At 38.9% G+C, this 23,200-nt stretch overlaps 1 protein-coding gene across 1 annotated transcript in view; it reads right to left on the reverse strand.

The window, feature by feature from the left end:
- Positions 1 to 23,200, reverse strand: part of THSD7B (thrombospondin type 1 domain containing 7B) — a 1,073,031-nt gene that overhangs the window by 497,764 nt on the left and 552,067 nt on the right. The window contains exons 8-10 of the mRNA XM_070768428.1: positions 9,472 to 9,663; positions 7,059 to 7,293; positions 544 to 659 (exon numbers count right to left, since the gene is read on the reverse strand). Of these exons, the coding sequence (XP_070624529.1) occupies positions 544 to 659; positions 7,059 to 7,293; positions 9,472 to 9,663 (543 nt within the window). The remainder of the gene's footprint in view (positions 1 to 543; positions 660 to 7,058; positions 7,294 to 9,471; positions 9,664 to 23,200) is intronic.

Raw genomic sequence — 23,200 nt, forward strand, 5'->3', positions numbered from 1 at the left:
TGGATCATAGCATTCCAAATATACCTAAGTGTATAAAGCATCACCATTAAGAGTAAAGAAATAACAAATCATATACTTCTGACTTCTGCACCTGTTCAATACTTTTTAATGTATTGGTCCCTCTTCTTCCACAGGCTTATATTTATCAGTGATATGTGCATAGTTCTGAAGGCCCTGCATTCTAATGAAGATGCCTGGAGTCAGGCTTAAGCACACAGGATCCACAAATAAATTGTGATGGTATTCATGCCACATTTAAATGGCTGTTCAAAATACCACAACAGTGTTAACAAAAGACAAGAACTCCTACAGCACACAGCTGTAAAATCATGGCATAGAACAACAAAATATATTTTCCCTGCCAAATCATAATGGTTCTAGAAAGCTAAGACTTCATTTACAAATTTTACAAACTTCATTGCCTGGGTTATATGCAAAAGGAAAAGAAGGGAGCCCTTGCTCCCCCATCTCTCACTGACTCAGTAGTGGAGGAGGCAATCAAGTGGTCAGGAAGCAGAGAGCACTAAGGAAACAGCAACCTACCTGGTTGGCACAGCCTTGGGCAGGGAGTCCACTCACTGAAAGCAGTCACGAGACAGTCTTTTTTGCACGGGAGCAGACAAGCGCGTACAGTTTCTGGCCGAGTAGATTCTGGACATCTGCCAATGTGAAAGACTCGATCAATATCTCCTGGAGAAAGTAAGTAGTTTGACACAGAACCATAGGATTCATAACTAAAAACACTGAGACCCTGTTGTTCCTTTTACAGACATGAGGAGAAAGATCCAGGAGAAGCTACTCGCCCAAGGACTCAGAGCAGGAGGCAGAGCATACAACAAACTTTATTTCTCTTGACCTAGAGACTAAAGCATCAGAAAGGGAGGGGGGTAAGGATATACACTTGGTAGTTGGTAGCCATAATGCTATATCTACAATGGAGGTAGGTAAGAAAGTAATAAGGACTTTCCAGGTGGCGCTAGTGGTAAAGAACTCGCCTGTCAATGCAGGAGACAAGAGATGCGGGTTCGATCCCTTGGTCGGAAAAGTTCCCTGGAGGAGGGCATGGCACCCCACTCCAGAATTCTTGCCTGGAGAATTCCATGGACAAAGGTTCACGGGATAGCAAAGAGATGGGCATGACTGAAGCGATTTAGCAAAAGAAAGAAATAAAGTGGTTGCCAGGGGCAGGACAGGAGGCAGGAAGGGGATGGATGAGAGCAGGGTTGAGTGCAAGGCCATTCATCGTTGTATATTACATGTCTCCTTGTATTTTGTTATAATTTATGAACCATGTGAATGCTTATCCAGTCAAAATAAAGACAGAGAAAGGAAGAAATGAAATACAAAAATCATTAAAAAGGGGTTGTATTTGGGATGTGGGATGCTAAGTGGAGGAAGGTGTGGCCAATTTTCACCATCAGGCCCTTTGTATTATTTTATTATACTTGTATAATAATATATAGAAGCATATAATACTTGAAAACACATTAAAATGGGAATGTATATACTCACAGAAAAGGAACTGTTCAATAATTATTGGTGGCCTTATTATTAATCATCCTTAATATACACACATAAAAACTGTCTATCAAATAGGTCAATTCAATGAACATAACAATAGAAAAAACAGTGTCTTTAGAGCACAAAGTATTATTTAAGCAAGCTATTCTGGTAAGGAAAACTGATGTCATGCTTTAGTAGAACTAGCAAAAAGCACTAAACTCATCCCCAAGTTCTTTAGTCATCCCTTGAAAGCTACTAAAATTAAACTGAACTGCTATTTACTCCATCTCCCCTCCAGTCTCTCCTGGTATCTGTCTGGAAACGAAAGTGCAACTTGAAACATGTCAATTTCCTGTGTTCCCAGTGGGGCAGCAGGGTTTGAGGGTACAGGGAACCCAGCCAGGACATGCTCAGACATCACAAACAGCTCAGAAATGCCTGTGGTGCTGGCTTGGCTTCAGGCTTTCTGGAGAGGGTGGTTTATTCCCCAGGGACTTTGTTCATTTCAATTAGAAGTAGGTTTTAATCTCTTTTTCAACTTTTAAACATACCTTTATTGAGGTATATTGTTATGTTGTTTTGTGTGTGTGTGTGTGCTCACTCATGTCCAATTCTTTGCAACCCCATGGACTATAGCCTGCTAGGCTCCTCTGTCCATGGGATTTCCCAGGCAGGAATACTGGAGTGGGCTGCCACTTCCTTCTCCAGGGGATTTTCCCAACCCAGGGACTGAACTGGCATCTCCTGCGCTGGCAGGCAGATTCTCTACCTCTGTGTATACCTGATACGGAAAGGACTGCACCCATTTAATGTGATGAGTTTGAATATATGCGAACCCCTGTGTTCCCATGTCCACAAGCAAGGTGATGGACCCATCCCACACCTCCCAAAGTGGCCTTGTGTCCCTTGGTTTTGGTTTTTATTTTTATGTAAGGGAGGTGTTAATCTCTTTTGGGGAACTGATATGGCCTACTTCTAAATTTCTGATTTATTAGCATCACTCACAATAAATACTCAGTGGCCATAATATCAATTCTTCATATCATGGTCCCCTTTCCCAGTGTTCTTCGTCTAAGTCCTTAAGACAGAAACACTATCATCCCCTCAGGGACAAAGCTCAAATTCAGGTTATCTTGCTTTTATAGAGGCCATGAACTAAGGGCTTTCCTGAAGTATGATTTCTGGTCTGATAAGAGCCAAATATTCTCTTGCTAGTGAAACCTTTTGTTCATTTCTTCTGCCAATAAGGTTTATTTAGAAGACATCAATTTCCTTAAAGGTCAATTACCTCTTCTTTTCTATTTACATGATGTTTACCTTTCCCAGGATCACATTTTCAATTTTCATAAATTTTCTCTGAATCATCAAGAATACTCTCCTTGACCATTAGCAACTTATGTGCTAAGTTGCTAGCACATAAGTTCCTAAGATCCACATAGCTCCTAAGAAATATAATGTTTATTTTATTTATTGTTTACTGACACTAAAAGGTTTTTGATATTTGTTGCACTGCTGGTTTTCTGTGTGTGTGGGTGTGTGTGCACATGCACGCGCACATAGGCATGCGTTATATAGATACTAATTTTTAATGACTTCATGGTAGAGTTTCACCTCATATCATTGCTTAAAAAATGCCAGATCTTAATGTTGTGTAAATATTTAGTAATACTAACTGAATGATTGAAAAGCATTCTGTGCCATTGGAGCCTGAAGACAAATCCCTGGGGAAATAAGGCAAATTTATCTAGTCATTTCCAAAACAAATTTGAAACCTTAAAAACTAGGGTAACATATGGATTCACATTTTAGCTAGTAAACACAGTATGGCTTCTTGCCTTTTGTCATAAATTATACTTTTTACTGTTATATAACACTCTGATCCTAGATTGGCAATACTCTTGCTAAAAGGGTGAATGCATTTCATTTCAACACATATATTTTTCCAGAACTTACACTGGAGTATTCCACAATTGCCTCCTGGTTGCCCTGGAGGCTTCCATTCCTGTGCTGAAAGGCATCAAACTTATCTACAGGGGTCTGCCATTTCTCAGTTATGTGCCCATAATCATGAGGTAGACATAGTCATTCAACCCCGGGACTGAGGGGCCATCCCAACCTGCCAACTTTGTAAACATTCAATGTGTTAATGCAGCTCCCCATTACTATGTCTCACCAAATGCCCAGTGTTTTCTCAGAAAGTGCCTTACATGACCTTTGGAACGTTCTGAGTTGTGTGATTTTAATCTTTATTATTTTTTCACACATTGCAACTGGGAAAAAAAGAAAAAGAGAAGTGAAACAAAGCCACATATCCCAAGAAGCTCTCAAGCTTTCACTCCTGTTTGAGTTGCACCCTAGCTAGTCCTCATTTTCTGATGTGATCAGTTCTATTACTCATACAATGGTAACATTCTTACCTATACAGTTACAAGGAAACCAGAACCCCAATCCTGGGAAGCAAAGAACTGCAAGGAGTTCTGTGCACCCCAGTACAATGGGTTTAGAGTATCAAACACATCTTGTTAAGCCCATCCAGTCTATGGAGACACATTTCTTTTTTTCTACTCTGAAGGCCACTCTTTCTTTAGGATATTTTCTTTTCCTATTGCCATTACCTTCACCCAAAGGATTTAACAAATGGCAGGGAATTTTTTTTCTCTGCAACAGCTTTCACATAAAAAAGAGCAAAAGCATACTTTTTGAAAGGGCAAAGCAAAGGATACTTTCTCTTGCTGATAATCTCACTATGTGCTTCACTGGACACTAGGTATTATTTTCTTAGCTCAATTAATCTCATTAACCTCAAGAATTTTAATTAACTTTACTTAAGTCAATGCAGCCTCCTCTTGTTTAGCAGGATCGTTTGGAGACATACAGTAAGAATTAAAACTAGGCTGTTAAGTCTCTAGCCTCATTAAAAGTGCAAAAAGTAATTAGCAATGTCCTTATGTGTGGGCATGTATGTATGTGTGTGTTAGGGAAAACATCTGTGCAATTCATTTTTCTCTGTTGCAAAACTGAGTTAACACGATAGGTTATTCACTGTAATAATATTTTAGTCTTATGAAAATTATCAAACAAATCCATATGTATTTGTTCATTATGTTTTAAACTATAACCTTTTGACTCTGGTTTATCTGGTCACAAAATATCATTCAGTTAATATTTGTATAAGCTGATGAGCTTAGAAACTTTTATAAAAAAAACTATCATTCAATGTAATCATAAGGCTAGATAAGGAAGCAGAGGCCTATTTGAACATATAACCCAACCTTTCATGTCTAAATAGGTTTAATAATGTATTTGGCAGTTGTCAGTCTCAATTCTAATGTTCCTTTGCTAAGAAAAAAATAAACTACATTCATAGCAAGTGTGGATATTTCCTATTTTGGGCCAGAGGTGAAAAGTTTTATGGAAGGGAGATCAGGCTTCAGGAATGCTAATTTTTCTCATCATTCTAAAGAATAATAGTTTGTTGCATTTCACATAGCATTTATTCCTATATCTAAGCTATGTTTATTTTTATTTGTATATTCAAGCTAATAATTCTGGCATCTTTTTTTAAGCAGTTGAAAAATCTACATTATGAAAATGAACATTATCAGGGCTGCAATCCTTCTCAAGATAAAAGTAGTTCTCTTGTTTGCATAATATCTTTGTAAATCTTTCAGGATTTTACCATAACTCCAAGAATTAGATTAACACCTGAATGAAGTGATATGCAAACATTATTGTTCGCGTTTGCCTGTATCTCCCATTGACTCTATCAGTCCACATGGTGTTATGGATACCAGGTAAGTTAAAACATACAAGTGATATAATTTGATGTTCTAAAAATATCACAAGCAACCCAGAGTTATATGCTAAAGCAGAATTAACATTTATGAGTTAATAAGAGCAGAAGGTCATTCATGTGATCTGTTTATTACTTTTCATGGCAGTCCCCTTTGCCAAACTTTACCATGGTAGATAAAATATTTCTTATTAAAGCAAAAAATAAACATCAGCTTCTCAAACTTCTGCATCTCATATCCATCCCCTGTCAAATCATTTTACTTTCCTACACACAGGTCTAATTAATTCATGAATTCTAAAAATGTTTTTGGACAATAATGACATGCCAGTCATGGTTCTAAAATCTGCAGTGGCAACAAGGAAGATCATCCAGCCCCAGCTACATCCAACCTTTGGAAGCCACATTTAGGAGGGGAAAGAGAGGAAGTCTTTTTGATTGTGCTTCAAGTCAAATTTATCTTCCCTTCCATTTTCATAGCCATCTGCTCATTTGATGCTCCAACACCAGCAGTATCTGGCCAATCTGTCCTGTTTTTGCCATTAGCAGTTTGTTTCCCTTAACTGAGCTTCTGTGACTTTCCTTACACACAGCTCAAGTAGTTTCCATGACACTGTGGATAAGGCCCAGAGCTTATCATCATGGTGCCCTGAGATGAAGTTAATCAGGTTTAAGTTGTCCATGACAGCAACACAAACTGGACTGAATTAGGCAGAAGAGCAAATGTAGTTGCCTATGTTGCCAGGAAAAGCAGGAGGGCTCTTAAGTGAGAAGGGACCAGAACTTGATATTTGTTCTGTTCCAGTTTCTCTCTTTCTAGTTTTACTCTCTCTTCGTGCTTTTTCCACCAGGCGTGACCATGGCATGGCAACTCTCCACTCAAATACTTAGAGCATCATGAACAGAAAGAAGAGAGAGTTCATTTTCTCAACTTAAAACTTTTGGAGGAATTTGTGACACTAGACCAAGGCTTGAACCAACCCATCCTGGTTACCCACCAGTACTGTGGTTGGGGTAGGGTCTTTCAGCATGGCCACTTGCAAATCTCTATGGACAAGCCGGTCACCCAGTCTCTGTGTATAACTAGGTCACTTACTTTTTCTTTTCCATGAGCCTTCCTGCATGCACTTGAAGAAGAGTTATGTTTTCTCATTTGGTCTAGAGAAGAACCCCCCACAGCTGAGTTCTCCAGTCAATTACTCTTTTTTCCTCCATCACTTGCAACTATTCCTGAGCCTTTTCTTATCCTAGACCCCATGTCCAAATTCTTTTTTTTTTTTTTTTTCAATTTACATTTCTATGTGCAGAACAGAGCAGCCTTGAGATTGTAAACATACTGGAGGACATGAATTAGTCTATTCAAAATGGCTGTATGGATTTATGTCTCACCTCAGACAAGGCCAATGGGATCTAAAGAAGAGTATAACACAGCCCCATATTTCAAAGTACATAATCTACCTTGTTGTGAACCTAGTCATCATGTGATTGGAAAAGAGTCAGAAATACTGATATCAACTATAGAAAAGTTGATTATTCAAACAGATTCAAATTTGTGGGCATTATATTTACTGTTATCCTTCAATGAATGCATATATTAGAACTTAGAAGAGTGTCTACCTTTGGACAAGACTCCAACAAAACAAAACAAAAACCTCTTACTCTAGTACAAACTGGGACATATTCAGTGCTCAAAAATGCATCTGACTAAAAGCACTCAACTATGCAATCATCCCATGTACTTTCAATAAACTATTGATCATACCTTTTTGTCATCACTTGTCCCACGTGACTCTTGACACAGAAGACTCTCCGTGTCTGAATGCCCACACCACATGTAGCTTCTCCATTCCAGCCAATGGTTGCATTAAGGGCAGTTACTAATGTGTCTTCAGAACAGGGACCCCAAGGTGATGTCTCCCAGTAGAGCTGCATGCATGAATGGTCATTGCATGAGCGATATTCTTGGAGGGCCTGACTAGGAGGGCATGGTTTTCCACCTGCAAATATCAAAAGAAAAAAAGAATACATCGTTGTGGCTGTTATTGGCATATTGCTGCTGTTATTCCTGTCATTCTTATTGTTTTTCCTGTTTCAATGTTCTAGAAAGATGGCCTTTTGGAACAATCTTCCTAAGACCTGAGCCACTGTACAATGTTTCTGACTCTATGAGCATGGTTGTTCTGTCATGAGTAACAACCTGAGGACGATATACTTCACCTTTCTCTTCTCAGTAACAGGCAACAGTATGTTAAAAAAAAAAAAAAAAATCAATTCACTTGGACATACCTCTCCTCCAGCAACAAAATACAAAGAAACTGTATGGGACTAAAAATAAGGCTGTGCACTCCCACTTGGGACAAATTCGGAACACAAGGTACAAAGAGATGAAAACATCCAACTGTCACTTTTGAAGAGCCTGGAGCAAAAGCAGGTTACTGAACATGCCTCCTGCCCACAACATTAATGGGTGGGCAAAGCAGCTAAACTACCCCTCCAGCCACGAGCCCTGGACACACCCTTACCCTCACCCCCACGTGCGCGAGCAAGTTAGGGAACCTGTTGCTGTGTGTTCCCAGTACCCCTTGGTGCAGCAGAGGCCCTGAAAAAGCCTTGCTTGGAAAAGATCAATCGATTCTACTGCTCACCTCTGTGTCATGTATCTCTGAGATAAATCCCAAAGATACCTGCTTTTATTTTAATATTATTATGCTGACATAAATTAGCCAGTTAGATATAATAGACCATGACCTTGAAGTGGTATTATTCAAACCCAAATACTCACACACGTTACCTGCATATGGGTTCTCTTTCCTAAGACAGCATGATTTTTCTCAGAGAACCACTTTAAGACATCCATCCTGCCTCAAGCAGTGCATTTTACTGCAATTTGAGAAATCCAGAAATCTCTCTTCAAGTTTGGCAGGAGAGAGCTCACCCTTAAACTCTGAAATCATATCTGACAATGTGTTATCCACTGGCAGGGAGACCAGACGATTGTGCATTCCTACACTCCTGGGTGAGTCAGACAATCACATTTCATTACTATCTTTTCTTTCACAATGTTATATCTATGTAAAAACTGGTATTTATCTAAAGCATTGATGCTTCCCCCTGACTCTCCCACAGCATAATGATTTATTCAGGGGGCCAAATGCTTGAGAAGATTTGTGACCTTGATTTTGTTATTCTTGTTATTTTCCCCCCATTAAACACTATTGACTTTTTTCTCCTTCCATAAAAATAACAGACAAAAGGAGGAAGCCACTGCACTTTGAGAACATGAAAATCTTCATTTCTCTTGAACCTGACCCCATTTCTTATGATCACAGGACAGAATCTTATCTTAAAAGGAGCTCCTCAAAGCAAGTGGCCATATTGCTCTGTTGTCCTCACTGAGCTGATGGCAGACAGAGCCAAGGGAGGGCCTAAAAGAAATGAAATGGCATGTGTGTCTGGGGATGGAGACCATTGCTCTAAGTGATAGAAACAGCCGCTCCTCTAATTTGTCCTCAAGTCACCCGTTTACATTCCCATAGCACATTTTAGCTTCTTCAGTGCCATTTTCACAGCCTTCATCTTTTTCCCTCTCACAATGTGCCAGCCTGACAGAGCAGGAAATGAGGACATGCAGATCAGGTACTTTGCCAGTGTTAGTGGTGGCTCCAGGTCAAGAAGTCACATCTCTTGATTCCTAATTTTGAACTCATTCTACCAGGCATATTCCAATTATGTTCCCAACTGCATGAGCTATCAGAAGCTGGATGTTTACCAATGAAGTCTTGTCTTCTTCCCTAAAAATGTATAACAACTAACACCCATCTGCCTGCCATGACCTGAATTTGCATGAGTTCTATGATATATCATGTGTGCTCAGTCACTCAGTTGTGTCCGACTCTTTGAGACCCGTGGACTGTAACCCACAAGAATCCTCTTTCCATGGAATTTTCCAGGCAAGAATATTGGAATGGGTTGCCATTTCCAACTCCAGGGGATCTTCCAGACCCAGGGATCAAACCCACGTCTCTTGCATTTTCTGCATTGGCAGGTAGATTTTTTACTAAAACAAGTAATGTTAATCATGGGAACCCAACATAGATCAACTAGGGAGAGAGAAATGCTTGGAAAGCAAATTGTTTACGTAGATTTAGGGACTAGAAACCTTTCTTATTACTCACCTTCTCCAGCCAATGCCAGGATAGTCCTTGACCTGGTCTGTTTCCCATCTGAGTTTTTATTTGAACAAGACTGAGAGCAGGATGACCACTCTGTCCACTCGCTCACCACACAATCCATCCGGCAGGGAATTTCACATGCCATCTGTTCAGGAGGTGGAGATGCTGGGCAGAGACTCCCTGATACATCTTCTCCTGTAATCAACCAGATCAAGACAGCTGCTGATGAATGGAAAACCGAGGCCAGTCCAGGAACATTCAGATTCATCTCTTCCTCTATTTCAGCTTAGCTTAGAAGACTTCACCTTGTGTCTAAACCAATAATGTTTTTGTTGTTGTTGTTGTTGTTCAGCCGTTCACAATATTTATGTCAAGAAAAACTTTTAGGAGATAATTTGGCATTTAGAAAGGTAGATACAATAGGAAAACTGCCTTTTGTCATCCTTCCCAGGGACAAGTGGGCTTTTTCCAGAAACAATTTAGCCGAGATGGCTAGGGACAGACTGACGTGCTATTGACAACCACATGTAACAAGTACATGCATTTCTGCAAAATTGGAGCTAGAAGCATCTGCTGACCTGAAAAACCACAATTTATGCTGAGCCATCTATTGTACTCCCTTCCCAAGTTATCAGTCTAATTTTCTGTTGGGTGTTTTCATCTCCAAATGCATGTGTGTGTCCTCAGTTATTTCCAACTCTTTGCAACCCCATGGACTGTAGCCCACCAGGCTCCTCTGTCTATGGAATTTTCCAGACAAGGATATTGGATTGAGTTGTTATTTCCTAATCCAAAGGATCTTCCCAACATAGGGATCAAACCTGTGTCTCCTGCAGCTCTTGCACTGGCAGACAGATTGTTCACCACTGTGTCACCTGGGAAGCCCCGTGTCTAAATATGCAATCTTAATGAAGACTATTGCACAATGACTCGTTTATTCTATTTGTGCATAGTGGTAAATAATCCAAAGTCACAGTGGATATGAACCTGTGGCTAAAATTATACACTATGTTGAAACAAATGGTGAACGCAAGCCCCCAATTTTCCCAAATCTATACCCCCTTTGATGAACTACTCAAACCAAAACACACAGACACACACACACACACACACACACACACACACACACACATGATAATGGGGAATGTAGTTTTACAATTAACAGACACAGCCAAGGGGATCATTTCTAAGTTGCTATTCTATATCACAAATGATTATAATGAATTTTTTTTTCTAAACTCTCTTTTAGGTTATGTATCCACTACTTTTAGAATTCAAATATTCCTCTTTATAGATAACAATTCCACTCTTACTATCCCCTCCTTCACAGTCACCTCATGAATACAGAAGACATGAACAATAGTAAAAACATTTATGGTTTGAAGCAACAACATGAAATGTGGAATGGCAGGTCTAGGAGACAGGCAGTTTCCTCTTTGTGACTTTATGCCCGTGGAATTCTCCTGTCATAATCTGACACAAAAAGTAACTGTGAAAGGGGGCTAATATTTATGCAGCATCTCCCTTGTGCAAGGCACTGTCCTCATAAGATGGTCCTAGACACAGGCGTGACCCATCTTGTTTTGTAGATGAGGTGTCAGTGGCTCTGGAAGGAAGACTTGCTCAGGGTCACAAAACTTGCTCACAGGCCTGAGTAGGGAAGCAAATGAAAACTTTCTGACTCCAGAAATTCTGGTTTCTCCATTAACTATATTGTGTCTAATTCCAAGAGATAGATAGTTCTTTTTAAAGGAAGTACCAGGTTGGCCAAAAAGTTCATTCAGTTTTTTACACCCAATCTTACAGAAAAACCTGAACAAACTTTTTGACCAATCAAATAAATAAAACAGCTGTCAGTAAGCAAGACTCCCTGGACGAGAAGCTAGTGCCCTCCTAAAATTTGCATTCATATTTGTAAATGAGACCAGGCTCACTGCGCTTGAGGGAAAATAAAACTTTTCAAGCATATTATAGGAAGTAATAGAGATTCTAGCAGATAATCACGCTGAAAGACCAGTTCCAATCACTCTTTTTTCAGTCTCAATCTATTTTCTTGTTGAATCTACACTGTATACTACATGTAAACACAGACACACACACACACACACACACACACACCCCCCAATATAACTTAGGGAGAGGGCTTCCCCAAGTACAGAAGTAGGCAGGTCAAACAAAACATACCAACTACATCTAACAAAAATTCAATTTCCACATTCATGAATATTATGAGCATAACTTCTACACAAAAACTTTTCAAAGCAGTGTCTTGCAAAGAACATTCTGAGGAATAAGATATTTGAAGGTTCTTATTTTAAAAGGGAGGGTGGAGCTGAGAAGTACTAGATTAAAATAGTAAAACTGGTCTCATTACTGGAGAGTAGTGAGTGTTAAAAATGCCAGTTATCACATAAACTCCCTTTGATGCAAATAGGATGTAGTATTTTTCAGTCTTATTTGACTAATGGTTTTCCTTTTGGGGGAGAATCTCTCCCAGAAATTTTATTTTTATCAGTATGCTTTGAGAAAAATCCTGCCTTCAAGAGTTATAAAATTATCAACTACTATTTGATGAGCATGTATTACATCCAAGGATTAATGGGATAAATATAAATGAAGATACTGTGATTTATCCCCCCAGAGCTCATGATTAATAACAGAGATGAGCTATAAATACAAAAAGATAAAACCTAGTCCAAAAGTAAATGTCAAGTACTGTGTGTTTCAAATAGAGAATCCTATAGTGATTTAGGGAAGAGAAAGCTCCCTGGGGACCTAATCTGAGAGTAGAAGACTCTCAGTAAGGAAAAAGAGAAAGATTAGGAACTGGTGGCAACCAGGGAGGGCATGTCAGTCAATACAAGTGTCAACAAAGGTATAATGATAGGAAAATACAAGCTATGTGGAAGGCAGTTAAACCTGAGGGTCCATGGGGAAAAGAGAAAGCATATGTTGGAAGAGTTGTTTGACATCAAATTCTGGATAACAGACTGAAACACCAGTTCTATTTCCACCTTCATTCAATTCCCAAACGCCCAGGTTTCCCACGACCCAAATTTAACACCCTGTAGGTCATCCATCATCTAGTAGCTTTAGTATTCACTTCCAGTGCTGGAATGGTTTTTAAAACCTAAGCTTTCCTATAAACTGATACGTCCATTTACACAGGGCAGTGAAATGTCAATACTCCCACCAACACTTTGACAGCTTGTCTATATGCGCCAATGCAGAAATGTGGGCAATCAGATAAGTTGTTCTTTAGTGAAGCCAAGCTAATAGTCATAAGCAGGCTATTCAGTTCGTGTGTGAGCTATTTTATAAGAAACCTTGCCAAAGAAAAGATCACAATGGGATCTTGGTTATGGGTAACCTAGTCAGACAGAGTTAAGTATCTGAAGGTGGAGCTTAGGACCACTTATCCTCCGGGGCATATCACTTAACTTCTTTGAACCTCTGTTATCTGCAATAATGAAATAATAACACCTACATTTCAGGGATAGTCTAAGGATTATAAATCACTAATGCAAAATACACCGCAGTGTTTCCAACAACAGAGGGAGGAGACAATATAGAGGAATGTGAAATAGATCACCAGTCCAAGTTTGATGCATGAAACAGGGCATTCAAAGCTAGTGCACTGGGACAACCTGAGGGATGGGATGGGGAGGGAAGTGGAAGGGGAGTTCAGGATGGGGGACACATGTACACCCATGGCTGATTCCTGTCACTCTATGGCAAAACCCACTACAATATTGTAAAGTAATTAGCCTCCAATTAAATAAATTGTTTTTTCTTTTAATGTCTGCAAAGACGTACACCACCAAATGGAGAAGGGAATGGCAACCTATTGCGTATTCTTGCCTGGAGAATCCCATGAACAGAGGAGCCTGGTGGGCTACAGTCCATGGGCTCACAAAGAGTTGGACACAACCGAGCAACTAATACTACACTACACCACCCAAACCTACTGGCATTCTTGATCTAAAAATCTAGAGATGCATGCCATAGCCATGAGAAGCACTTGCTCTAACATGCATACATACGTACACATTACCAGCAACAGCTTCACAGACTAGTTCACATAATATATAACGAATGCTTATAATTATCCAGATAACTTTGCTTATATGTGACTCATCTAATCCATTTAAAAGCCAAAAATAAAGCACTTGAGCCTGAACAAGCTCATTAGCCCATCTACACTGGTACAATTGTCTTCCTACTGCAGAGAGAACCCATATCAAAAGGGGAGCATTTATTCTTTCCTGTTTTCATTTTCATGGATGGATCAATGAGACCACCTGAAATCTCAGGCAAGCATGGGAAATAAAGCAGCGCATGGGACAGAAACCTAGTCATTAAAAGTGATTTTCACAAGCTCTTATAATCTAGTGTCACAATAAAACTGAATATATTTAAGAAACTGAATTCATCTTTCAAGAAGACTCTCAAATTGTTCCCTGTCCTCATCAGGTTCCTTGATATCAACAATGACAAAGTGGATTATCTCTCCTCAAGGAGTAGACTTCTTTAAATTAGTTGTAATTCTGAAAATAAGGTATAGGGTGCTGCTCCAACTTTGTGACTTTTTTAAAAAAAATTTAATATGGTGACAGCCCATTACATAAAATTAACCATTTTAGAGTAAATATTTCAGTAGGATTCGATAAATCACAATTTTTGTACAGTCCATCATCTCTATTCTTTGTGATTCTAGAGACCTTGGCTTAGATAACTGGGTGACCCGGTCTTGCCCGTGGGTCATAGTACCATTCTCATGCTTGCCCATTCATGACTAAAAACAACAGTTCTTAGATAAGAGAAAGATTATTTTCTTTTTTTCAAAGTACAGTGTATTTACAATGCTGTATTAGTTTCAGGTGTACAGCAAAGTGATTCAATTATGTGTGTGTGTGTGCATAAGAGGGACTTCCCTGGTGGCTCAGAGGAATCATTTTTGGATTCTTTCCCATTATACATAATACAAGATATTGCATATATCTCCCTATGCTACACAGTAACTCTAGGTCCACTATGGAACTAGGAACTATGGATGGAGGTTTGTAACATTGCACAGGAGACAGGAATCAAGACCATCCTCAAGAAAAAGAAATGCAAAAAAGCAAAATGGCTGCCTGAGGAGGCCTTACAAGTAGCTGTGAAAAGAAGGGACATGAAAAGCAAAGGAGAAAAGGAAAGATATATCCATTTGAATGCAGAGTTCCAAAGAATAGCAAGGAGAGATAAGAAAGCCTTCCTCAGCGATAAATGCAAAGAAATAAAGGAAAACAACAGAATGGGAAAGACTAGAGACCTCTTCAAGAACATCAGAGATACCAAGGGAACATTTCATGCAAACATGGGTACAATAAAGGACCGAAATGGTAGGGACCTAACAGAAACAGAAGATGTTAAGAAGAGGTGGCAAGAATACACAGAAGTACTGTACAAAAAAGAGCTTCATGACCCACATAATCACCATGGTGTGATCACTGATCTAGAGCCAGACATCCTAGAATGTGAAGTCAAGTGGGCCATAGGAAGCATCACTGTGAACAAAGGTAGTGGAGGTGATGGAATTCCACTTGAGCTATTTCAAATCCTGAAAGATGATGCTGTGAAAGTGCTGCACTCAATATGCCAGCAAATCTGGAAAACTCAGCAGTGGCCATAGGACTGGAAAAGGTCAGTTTTCATTCCAATCCCAAAGAAAGGCAATGCCAAAGAATGTTCAAACTACCGCACAATTGCACTCATCTCACCTGCTAGTAAAGTAATGCTTAAAATTCTCTAAACCATCCTTCAACAATATGTGAACCATGAACTTCCAGATGTTCAAGTTGGATTTAGAAAAGGCAGAGGAACTAGAGATCAAATTGCCAACAACTGCTGGATCATTGAAAAAGCAAGAGAGTTCCAGAAAAACATCTATTTCTGCTTTATTGACTATGCCAAAGCCTTTGACTGTGTGGTTCACAATAAACTGTGGAAAGTTCTGAAAGAGATGGGAATACCAGACCACCTGACCTGCCTCTTGAAAAACTGGTATGCAGTTCAGGAAGCAACAGTTGGAAAGGACAGGGAATAACAGACTGGTTCCAAATAGGAAAAGGAGTATGTCAAGGCTGCATATTGTCACCCTGCTTTTTTAACTTATATGCAGAGTATATCATGAGAAATGCTGGGCTGGATGAAGCGCAAGATGGAATCAAGATTGCCAGGAGAAATATCAATGACCTCAGATACGCAGATGACACTACCCTTATGGCAGAAAGTGAAGAACTAAAGAGCCTCTTGATGAAAGTGAAAGTGGAGAGTGAAAAAGTTGGCTTAAAGCTCAACATTCAAAAAATTAAGATCATGGCATCCAGTCCCATCACTTCATGGCTAATAGATGGGGAAGCAGTGAAAACAGTGGCTGACTTTGTTTTTCTGGGCTCCAAAATCATCGCAGATTGTGATTGCAGCCATGAAATTAAAAGATGCTTACTCCTTGGAAGGAAAGTTAAGACCAACCTAGACAGCATATTCAAAAGCAGAGACATTACTTTGCCAACAAAGGTCCATCTAGTCAAGGCTATGGTTTTTCCAGTGGTCATGTACGGATGTGAGAGTTGGACTATAAAGAAAGCTGACCACCAAAGAATTGATGCTTTTGAACTGTTTTGTTGGAGAAGACTCTTGAGAGTCCCTTTGACTGCAAGGAGATCCAACCAGTCCATCCTAAAGGAGATCAGTCCTGGGTGTTCATTGGAAGGACTGATGTTGAAGCTGAAACTCCAATATTTTGGCCACCTGATGTGAAGAGCTGACTCATTTGAGAAGACCCTGATGCTGGGAAAGATTAAGGGCAGGAGGAAAAGGGGCTGACAGAGGATGAGATGGTTGGATGGCATCACTGACTCAATGGACATGTGTTTGGGTGGACTCCTGGAGTTGGTGATGGACAGGGAGGCCTGGCGTGCTTGGTTCATGGGGTCGCAAAGAGTCAGACATGACTGAGTGACTGAACTGAACTGGACTCTAGGTCCTTGTTGCTCATCTATTTTAAATATAGTAGAGTATATCGTGTATGTGTGCATGCTCAGTCATGTCTGATTGTTTGCAACCACATGGACCGTAGCCCACCAGGCTCCTCTTTCCTTGGAATTTTCTAGGCAAGAGTACTGGAGTGGGTTGCCATTTCCTCTTCCAGGGGATCTTCCCAACCCAGGGATTGAACTCACATCTCTTACATCTTCTGCATTGACAGGCAGGTTCTTTACCACTGAGGCCACCTGGGAAGCCTATAGTATGTATCTATTAATCACAAACTCCAAATTTATCCCTTCTCCTATCTTTTCCCGTTTGGTAACCATAACTGTGTTCTTTTACATTTATGTGTCTGTTTCTGTGTTGTAAATGAGTTCATATATATCATTTTTTTTTTAGATTCCACATATAACTGATACCATAAGATATTTGTCTTTTTGTGTCTGACTTACTTCACTTAGCATGGTAATCTCTAGGTCCAAATGAGAGAAAGATTCTTGAACACATGAATAAACTCACGATTCCCTGAAAATCTTTTTTTCCAGTTCAAATGTATATGCTACTTAAAGTATAAATAGTTCACAGCAGACTGTCTATGGTGGCCATGTAAATTTAACACTAACATAGCTTTCAGACTTTGGCTTCCACATAAAATTAATGTTTCAGCCACACCTATGCTATATCCTATGTCCTGTGGCATCCTTTGTTTTATAACACTAAGGAACTAGAATTTAATATTATAAGCCACCATCTCTCTTTATAATAATAGAACAAACAGCTATGTTTCTTATTTTTCTGACCTGTACTATGTATCCAAAATGAGAAAAGATATAGACAAAATAGAAATAAAATGAGAAACCAGATAGCTACAAATCTACAGTCTGATTTAAAAGTAGACTAGCATTTTGTCATCATACACAATTTAAACTATCTTACTCTTTCAAAAAATAATGCAAATTGGGTACTTCATCAATATTTCCTCTTGTATACTATTACACTATCTATGGAAAATAACGAAGCAGTTATTGAAAATACTTTACACGTCATAAAATTTTATGTCCTATTTAAATCTGAAAAGAATGCCAATAAACATTGATTAAATGCTTGCCAACAGCTAGTAAGATGTCAGTGGATGGTATACAGCAAATTTCCTGGAATTCATATGCACTTAATTTCATTTTTTAAATTTAAATGTTATCTCCTTAAATGTAAGTAGCCCCTAGCCACTTCTGGACTGGGGCTCTACTCAGCTAAGGAAACGTTTATACTTCAAAAGAACAAAATATGAAAGAAAGCTAAGGGCTAAACAGAAGTTATGTGCAACTCTGCAATGCCAACAATGCAATTAATGTTTCTGCTTGCGAATTTTACCATTTGAAGCTTATCTATCTAGTTTGTACACACAGGAAGGCAAATTTTAAAAATATGATGTTAAGTATTATCATATTTATAATAACAAAAACAACTGAAGTAATAAAATAACATCAGCATGTGATATCTGGGAAAGTATAGAGTGGGCTGTACGCTGCACAAACCACATTGCTTTTTTTTTCCTCAAATTTTTTAAAGTTTTAATTGGAGGATAATTACAATATTGTGATGGCCTCTGCCATACATTAACATGAAGCGGTCATAGTTAAACATGTGTCCCCTCCCTCTGGAAGCCTCTCCTACCTCCCTCCCCACCCCATCCCTCCAAGTTGTCACAGAGCACCAGCTTTGCATTTCCTGTGTCAGACATCAAACTCCCACTGACCATCTATTTTATACATGGTAATATATAATATATATATTATATGTATATAATATATAATTATCCCACCCTTTCCTTCACCTAATGGATCCAAAAGTCTGTTCTTTCTGTCTGTGTCTCCTTTGCTGCCCTACTGACATCATTAGTGAGGCATTACTGTCACACCTGAGGTACAGAGAGCTTAAAACCACTTGTTCAAGAAACATGTGGCTGGTAAGTGTCTGACCTAGAACTGGAAAACATACCAACTAGACCCTAAAAGCTATATTCTTAACTATTTTGCTGTATTGTGTCCTGGTTCATATGTCACATACGCCTTTCTCATCATATTACTTTTAACTGATACTAAACTATGAAGAAAGAATTCTATACAATCCATTGTCAGCTAGTAAGTATATTTAGTATTGGAAAGAATCAGCCCAAAGGAGTGAGCAGCTTAATTATCTAGGAATTGCATCATAAGATGAGGCAGAACAGGGTGATATTTTTCAAAAATAGAAAAGCAGATGAAAAAGAGTTCATCATGCAGAGTTGGAAGAACAAGATAGAAGGCAAGACAAAATAGGAACACGAAGTATGGATGTTCAGCAAAAACAGTGCACTGTATGATTAGATAAATGACACAAACACAGGCTAAACATAATAATGATGTGGCGCTAGAGGTAAAGAACCTGCCTGCCAAGGTAGGACATACAAGAGATGCGGGTTCGATCCCTGAGTTGAAAAGATCTCTTGAGAAGGAAAAGGCAACGTGTTCCAGGATTCTGGCCTGAAGAATCCCACAGAGATAGGAGTCTGGTGGGCTACAGCACATGGAGCCCCAAAGATCTGGACATGACTGACTGACTGATCACACACACACAACTGTATGCACGCATGCTCAGTCGTATCTGCCTCTTGTGATCTTATGGACTATAGTCCACCAGGTTCCTCTGTCCATAGAATTTCCGAGGCAAGAAGACTGGAATGGGTTGCCATTTCCTACTCCAGGGGTTCTTCCTGACCCAGGGATTGAACACCCATTCTTGCATCTCCTGTGTTGGCAGGTGAATTCTTTACCACTACGCCACCTGGGAAGCCCAGTAATGATTAAGGACGCTCACAAAGCAGAATAACAATACACTTCTAATAGCTGATCAAAGAAAAGAAAGGAGAACATAAGAGCAAAGGCTAAAATAAACATAGGGGAAAACTCAAACATTAAAAGGAAAAGACTTTAGGTAAGAAATAATAACAGCTAAATATAAGAAAACAATATTTCCAAGATAAACATATTTACAATGGCCAGAAGCTGAAATTGCATCTAATGGCAGGTGAGCTCTTTGTTCAGAAGTCTGTCTAACTGAGCAGCTGTATCAAGTTTATCAGCATACAAGAATATATTGATAATAGCAGCTAACACTTTGATCATTTAGAATGTACTCAGCATAATGTTACACTTTACATGTATTTAGTAACTCATTGACGCTCAAAAACATCAATAATAGTAAACATGTATACTGTACATAACAGATGTTAGTTATTACTCTAAGTGAATTACATATATCAACTCATTTGGACGTCACAATACTATGCCATAAGCACTACCATTATGTTCATTATATAGAGGAGAATATTGAGTCTTAGATGAGTTAAAATTACCTGCCCAAAGTCAAACACAAGTAAAATGGTAGAGTTTGAATTTGGACCTGGGTAACTTGGCTCTAGAACCCATTTCTTAAAGGCAACGCTTTATTGACATGCACACCTTCGACTCAATGTCAGGACAATTTATGTACCCAGCTGTACAAAACTCAATCCAGTGGAGAATCAGTGAACTGTGAAGCATCCCAACACATTTAGCTCATGAATTCTGTGTGTTACTCAGGGTGCGAGAAGATGCAAAAGGGCAGAAACAGTCTATGATTTAGGAGCAAACTACAATCGCTCAAAAAAACTCCAAGTAAAACCTAATAAAATTCTTAGTGGGGAAACGTCACATTTCCTTGGTCTCAGTCACACATTCCAGAGGGCAGTAACCACTATTTTATGTGTATGAAAAAGGTCTGAAAATTATGCACTCTGATTTAGGTTTGGAAAAAATATTTATATATTTCTGGTTTTGACACCTTCCAAAATGTGACCTTGAAAAATAACTTCTTCTTTTCTAACAAATGACATCAGTTTGCTCACAGCCCCAATTTCTGGTCGGTAGTCAGGGCCAGATGGGAGTTGGGGAAGGAGGGGAGAAACAGAAACATATCCATTTAAAGTAACTTAGCAACTCATGATCAAACTGTATCATTTCAAAGTTAACTCCATCTCAGTTTTTCAATGCTTCTCCCTCTCTCCTTTCTTCCCTTCTCTTTGGGTGGCAGCTGAGTCTAAGAAGAATGTCTGTCTCAGAGCTGCACATTCTCCTTTGAATTCTGTTGGATCCCTACTGAGCTATTACCATCAACCTGGTTTTGGTATACCATTACCTAGTCCTTAAAGGTGCGTCTGCATCCACTCTAATTTCAAGGTTTCCTATCACAGCTACTGACTTTCTAATCCACACACTTTATACTCATTTAGACTTGACTCCAAGCTAGGTCCAGTTTCCTGGAGGGGTCAGCACCTCCACATCCTATAGTGGGGCATGATTTCAGGACTGCCCCCATATTACCAGGAAACTGGGGAGACCCCATTGGGAAGGTGGTGAGCAGCTGGCTCAGACCCACTCTGTGCCTGAACACAGCAATCACTGCTTCACTGTGGCAGCCCCATCGCTTTTTGTTGGGAAACAAGGAACTCTGTGTGCAGTCTCTTTCTGCAGGCTCAAACCAGAGAAGGAAGTACTAGCCCTACTGCTTTGGTTTTCCCTTTAACTTATCTGAAATGTCCACAGTTTTCATTTCCTCAGCGCAGCATTTCAACTGCAGAATGAAAAGGAGCCAAGGGACCTCATGTCCATGTACTTCTCAAAATCTTCCCTAGATTCCTTCTTTCTGATCCAGGAAACCATCTAATGCAGAAGTCTGGCTTGTGCTAAATCTGTATTCTGAGACTTCAGGCCTCTCATTTTAATCTCTGGAGGGAGCTCTTCAGAACTTATAAAACGCTTTTCTTCCATACACCTGCCTCTTGCATAAGAAAGTCAATTTTTCAGGATTATTGTCCCTGAAAAGAGCTTTAAGATTTCATTTTTGGGCACTTACTTGTTCTGTTTGCATCTGAGATATAATAATAACCTAACTTTTGTGGACACAGTGGATAGCTCAGAGATCTACTGAGGTGGGGCAGGAAGGTGGGGGAGGTCCTGTCCAGTAAGGCACAGAAGCAGACACCGAAAGAAAAGCACTCACGCATCTTAAAACATAATTTGAGGACATCTGCTTAGTGTGGAAATCCTGTTTCTCATGAGAATTTTATAGAGATTCTAATTTTAAAAAAGATTAATCCAGAGGGACAATAATGGAATAAATATACTTAATAATGCAAGACATGCTTTTACAAAAGAGAAAATCTCAGAGTAAATTAACAGCACATGATAAAGGACAGAATATTGGGAGGAGCTGTGACATCTGGGTTTGAGTTCTGCCTTGAACACTTAACAAAATGTGGCCACGAAAAATGGTTAAGCTTTTTTAGGCTCCAGAAGCCTTGTGTAAGTAGGAGGTGGGGCACTGCTATCATCCTTGATTATATTATCTGGTCAGATGATAGATCAAAGAGGCTAATGTAAAATAATGCTTTAGAAATTGCAAAGCATCATTTATATATAATGTAGCTTTTTATTATTGGTGAAAATGGGGCTAAAGGGCACTCCAAATAGGAAAATGATTTAAGTCAAAGATACTATCTTTCTTCTCCATCTCAATTTTGTCATAGCTAGAAAAATAAGGGGCACTGAAATGATTATAAAGAAATAATGTTACTCATTTCATCTACTTATCTAGCTATATAACTAGCTATTAAGAAAAGGATTTGGACCAGCTTGAATATGTGGTATACCTTTAGAAAGCACTTAAATTTGTCTAAAAGCTTTCTGAAAATCAATATTTTTAAGTTAAACTGAGGAAGTCAACAGAGTAAACCAATAAAAGAGCAGTAAAGAATGGTCATTTTCTCTCTGTAATTAACCTTCAGAAACATAATTTTAATGCCTTTAAGTGGGAAATATATTATGATTTATTTAACTACTTCACTTTCATGGCACAATTAAGATGTTTTCAATTCCTCTTTTGATAAGCAATACTGCAAAGAACATTGTTGATTAAATCATTGATTGCTTTCCTAAGAATAAATTTCTAGAAAGGGAAAAATAAAGTCAAAGAATATGAACTTCATTGAAGTCCTTGCATGGAAAATAGTGCCAGTTTGCTTTTTAGTTTTTTATTCCTTATCTTACCTTCATTTTAAAATTTGCACACAATAAAATTCACTCTCTGTGCTATACAATCCTGTGCATTTTGGCAAATACATAGAGCCTTGTATCCATTATCAAAACTATGAGACAAAACAATTCTATCACCACAAAAAACTTCCTTGTGCTGCCTTTTTGGAATTATCCCTTACATCCTCTGATCTCCCCCCGAAAAATTGATATGATCTCTGTTCTTACAGTTTTATTTCTGTCCCCCAGAACGTCACAACAGTGGAATTATACAGCTTGTAGTTTTTGTACCAATATGCATTTGAGATGTGCCCATGTTGCTGCATATAAGAAGAATAGTTCATTCTTTTTTGTTGCTGAGTAGTATTCCATTTCGTGGATACAGCACATTTTGTTTGTCTATTTAGCTGAAGGACATTTGCATTGTATCCACATTTTGGTGACTATGAATAAAGCTGAAATACAGGTTCTTGTGTAAATATAAATTTCAATTTCTTTGGGTAAATAATTAGGAGGGTAAATATGGGATCATACGTAAGTGTTGATTTTATAAGACACTGTCAAACTGTTTTCAAAGTGTCCAGACTATT

Source organism: Bos indicus, chromosome 2 (assembly GCF_029378745.1).
Source record: "Bos indicus isolate NIAB-ARS_2022 breed Sahiwal x Tharparkar chromosome 2, NIAB-ARS_B.indTharparkar_mat_pri_1.0, whole genome shotgun sequence".
NCBI classification, from domain to species: Eukaryota; Metazoa; Chordata; class Mammalia; order Artiodactyla; family Bovidae; genus Bos; species Bos indicus.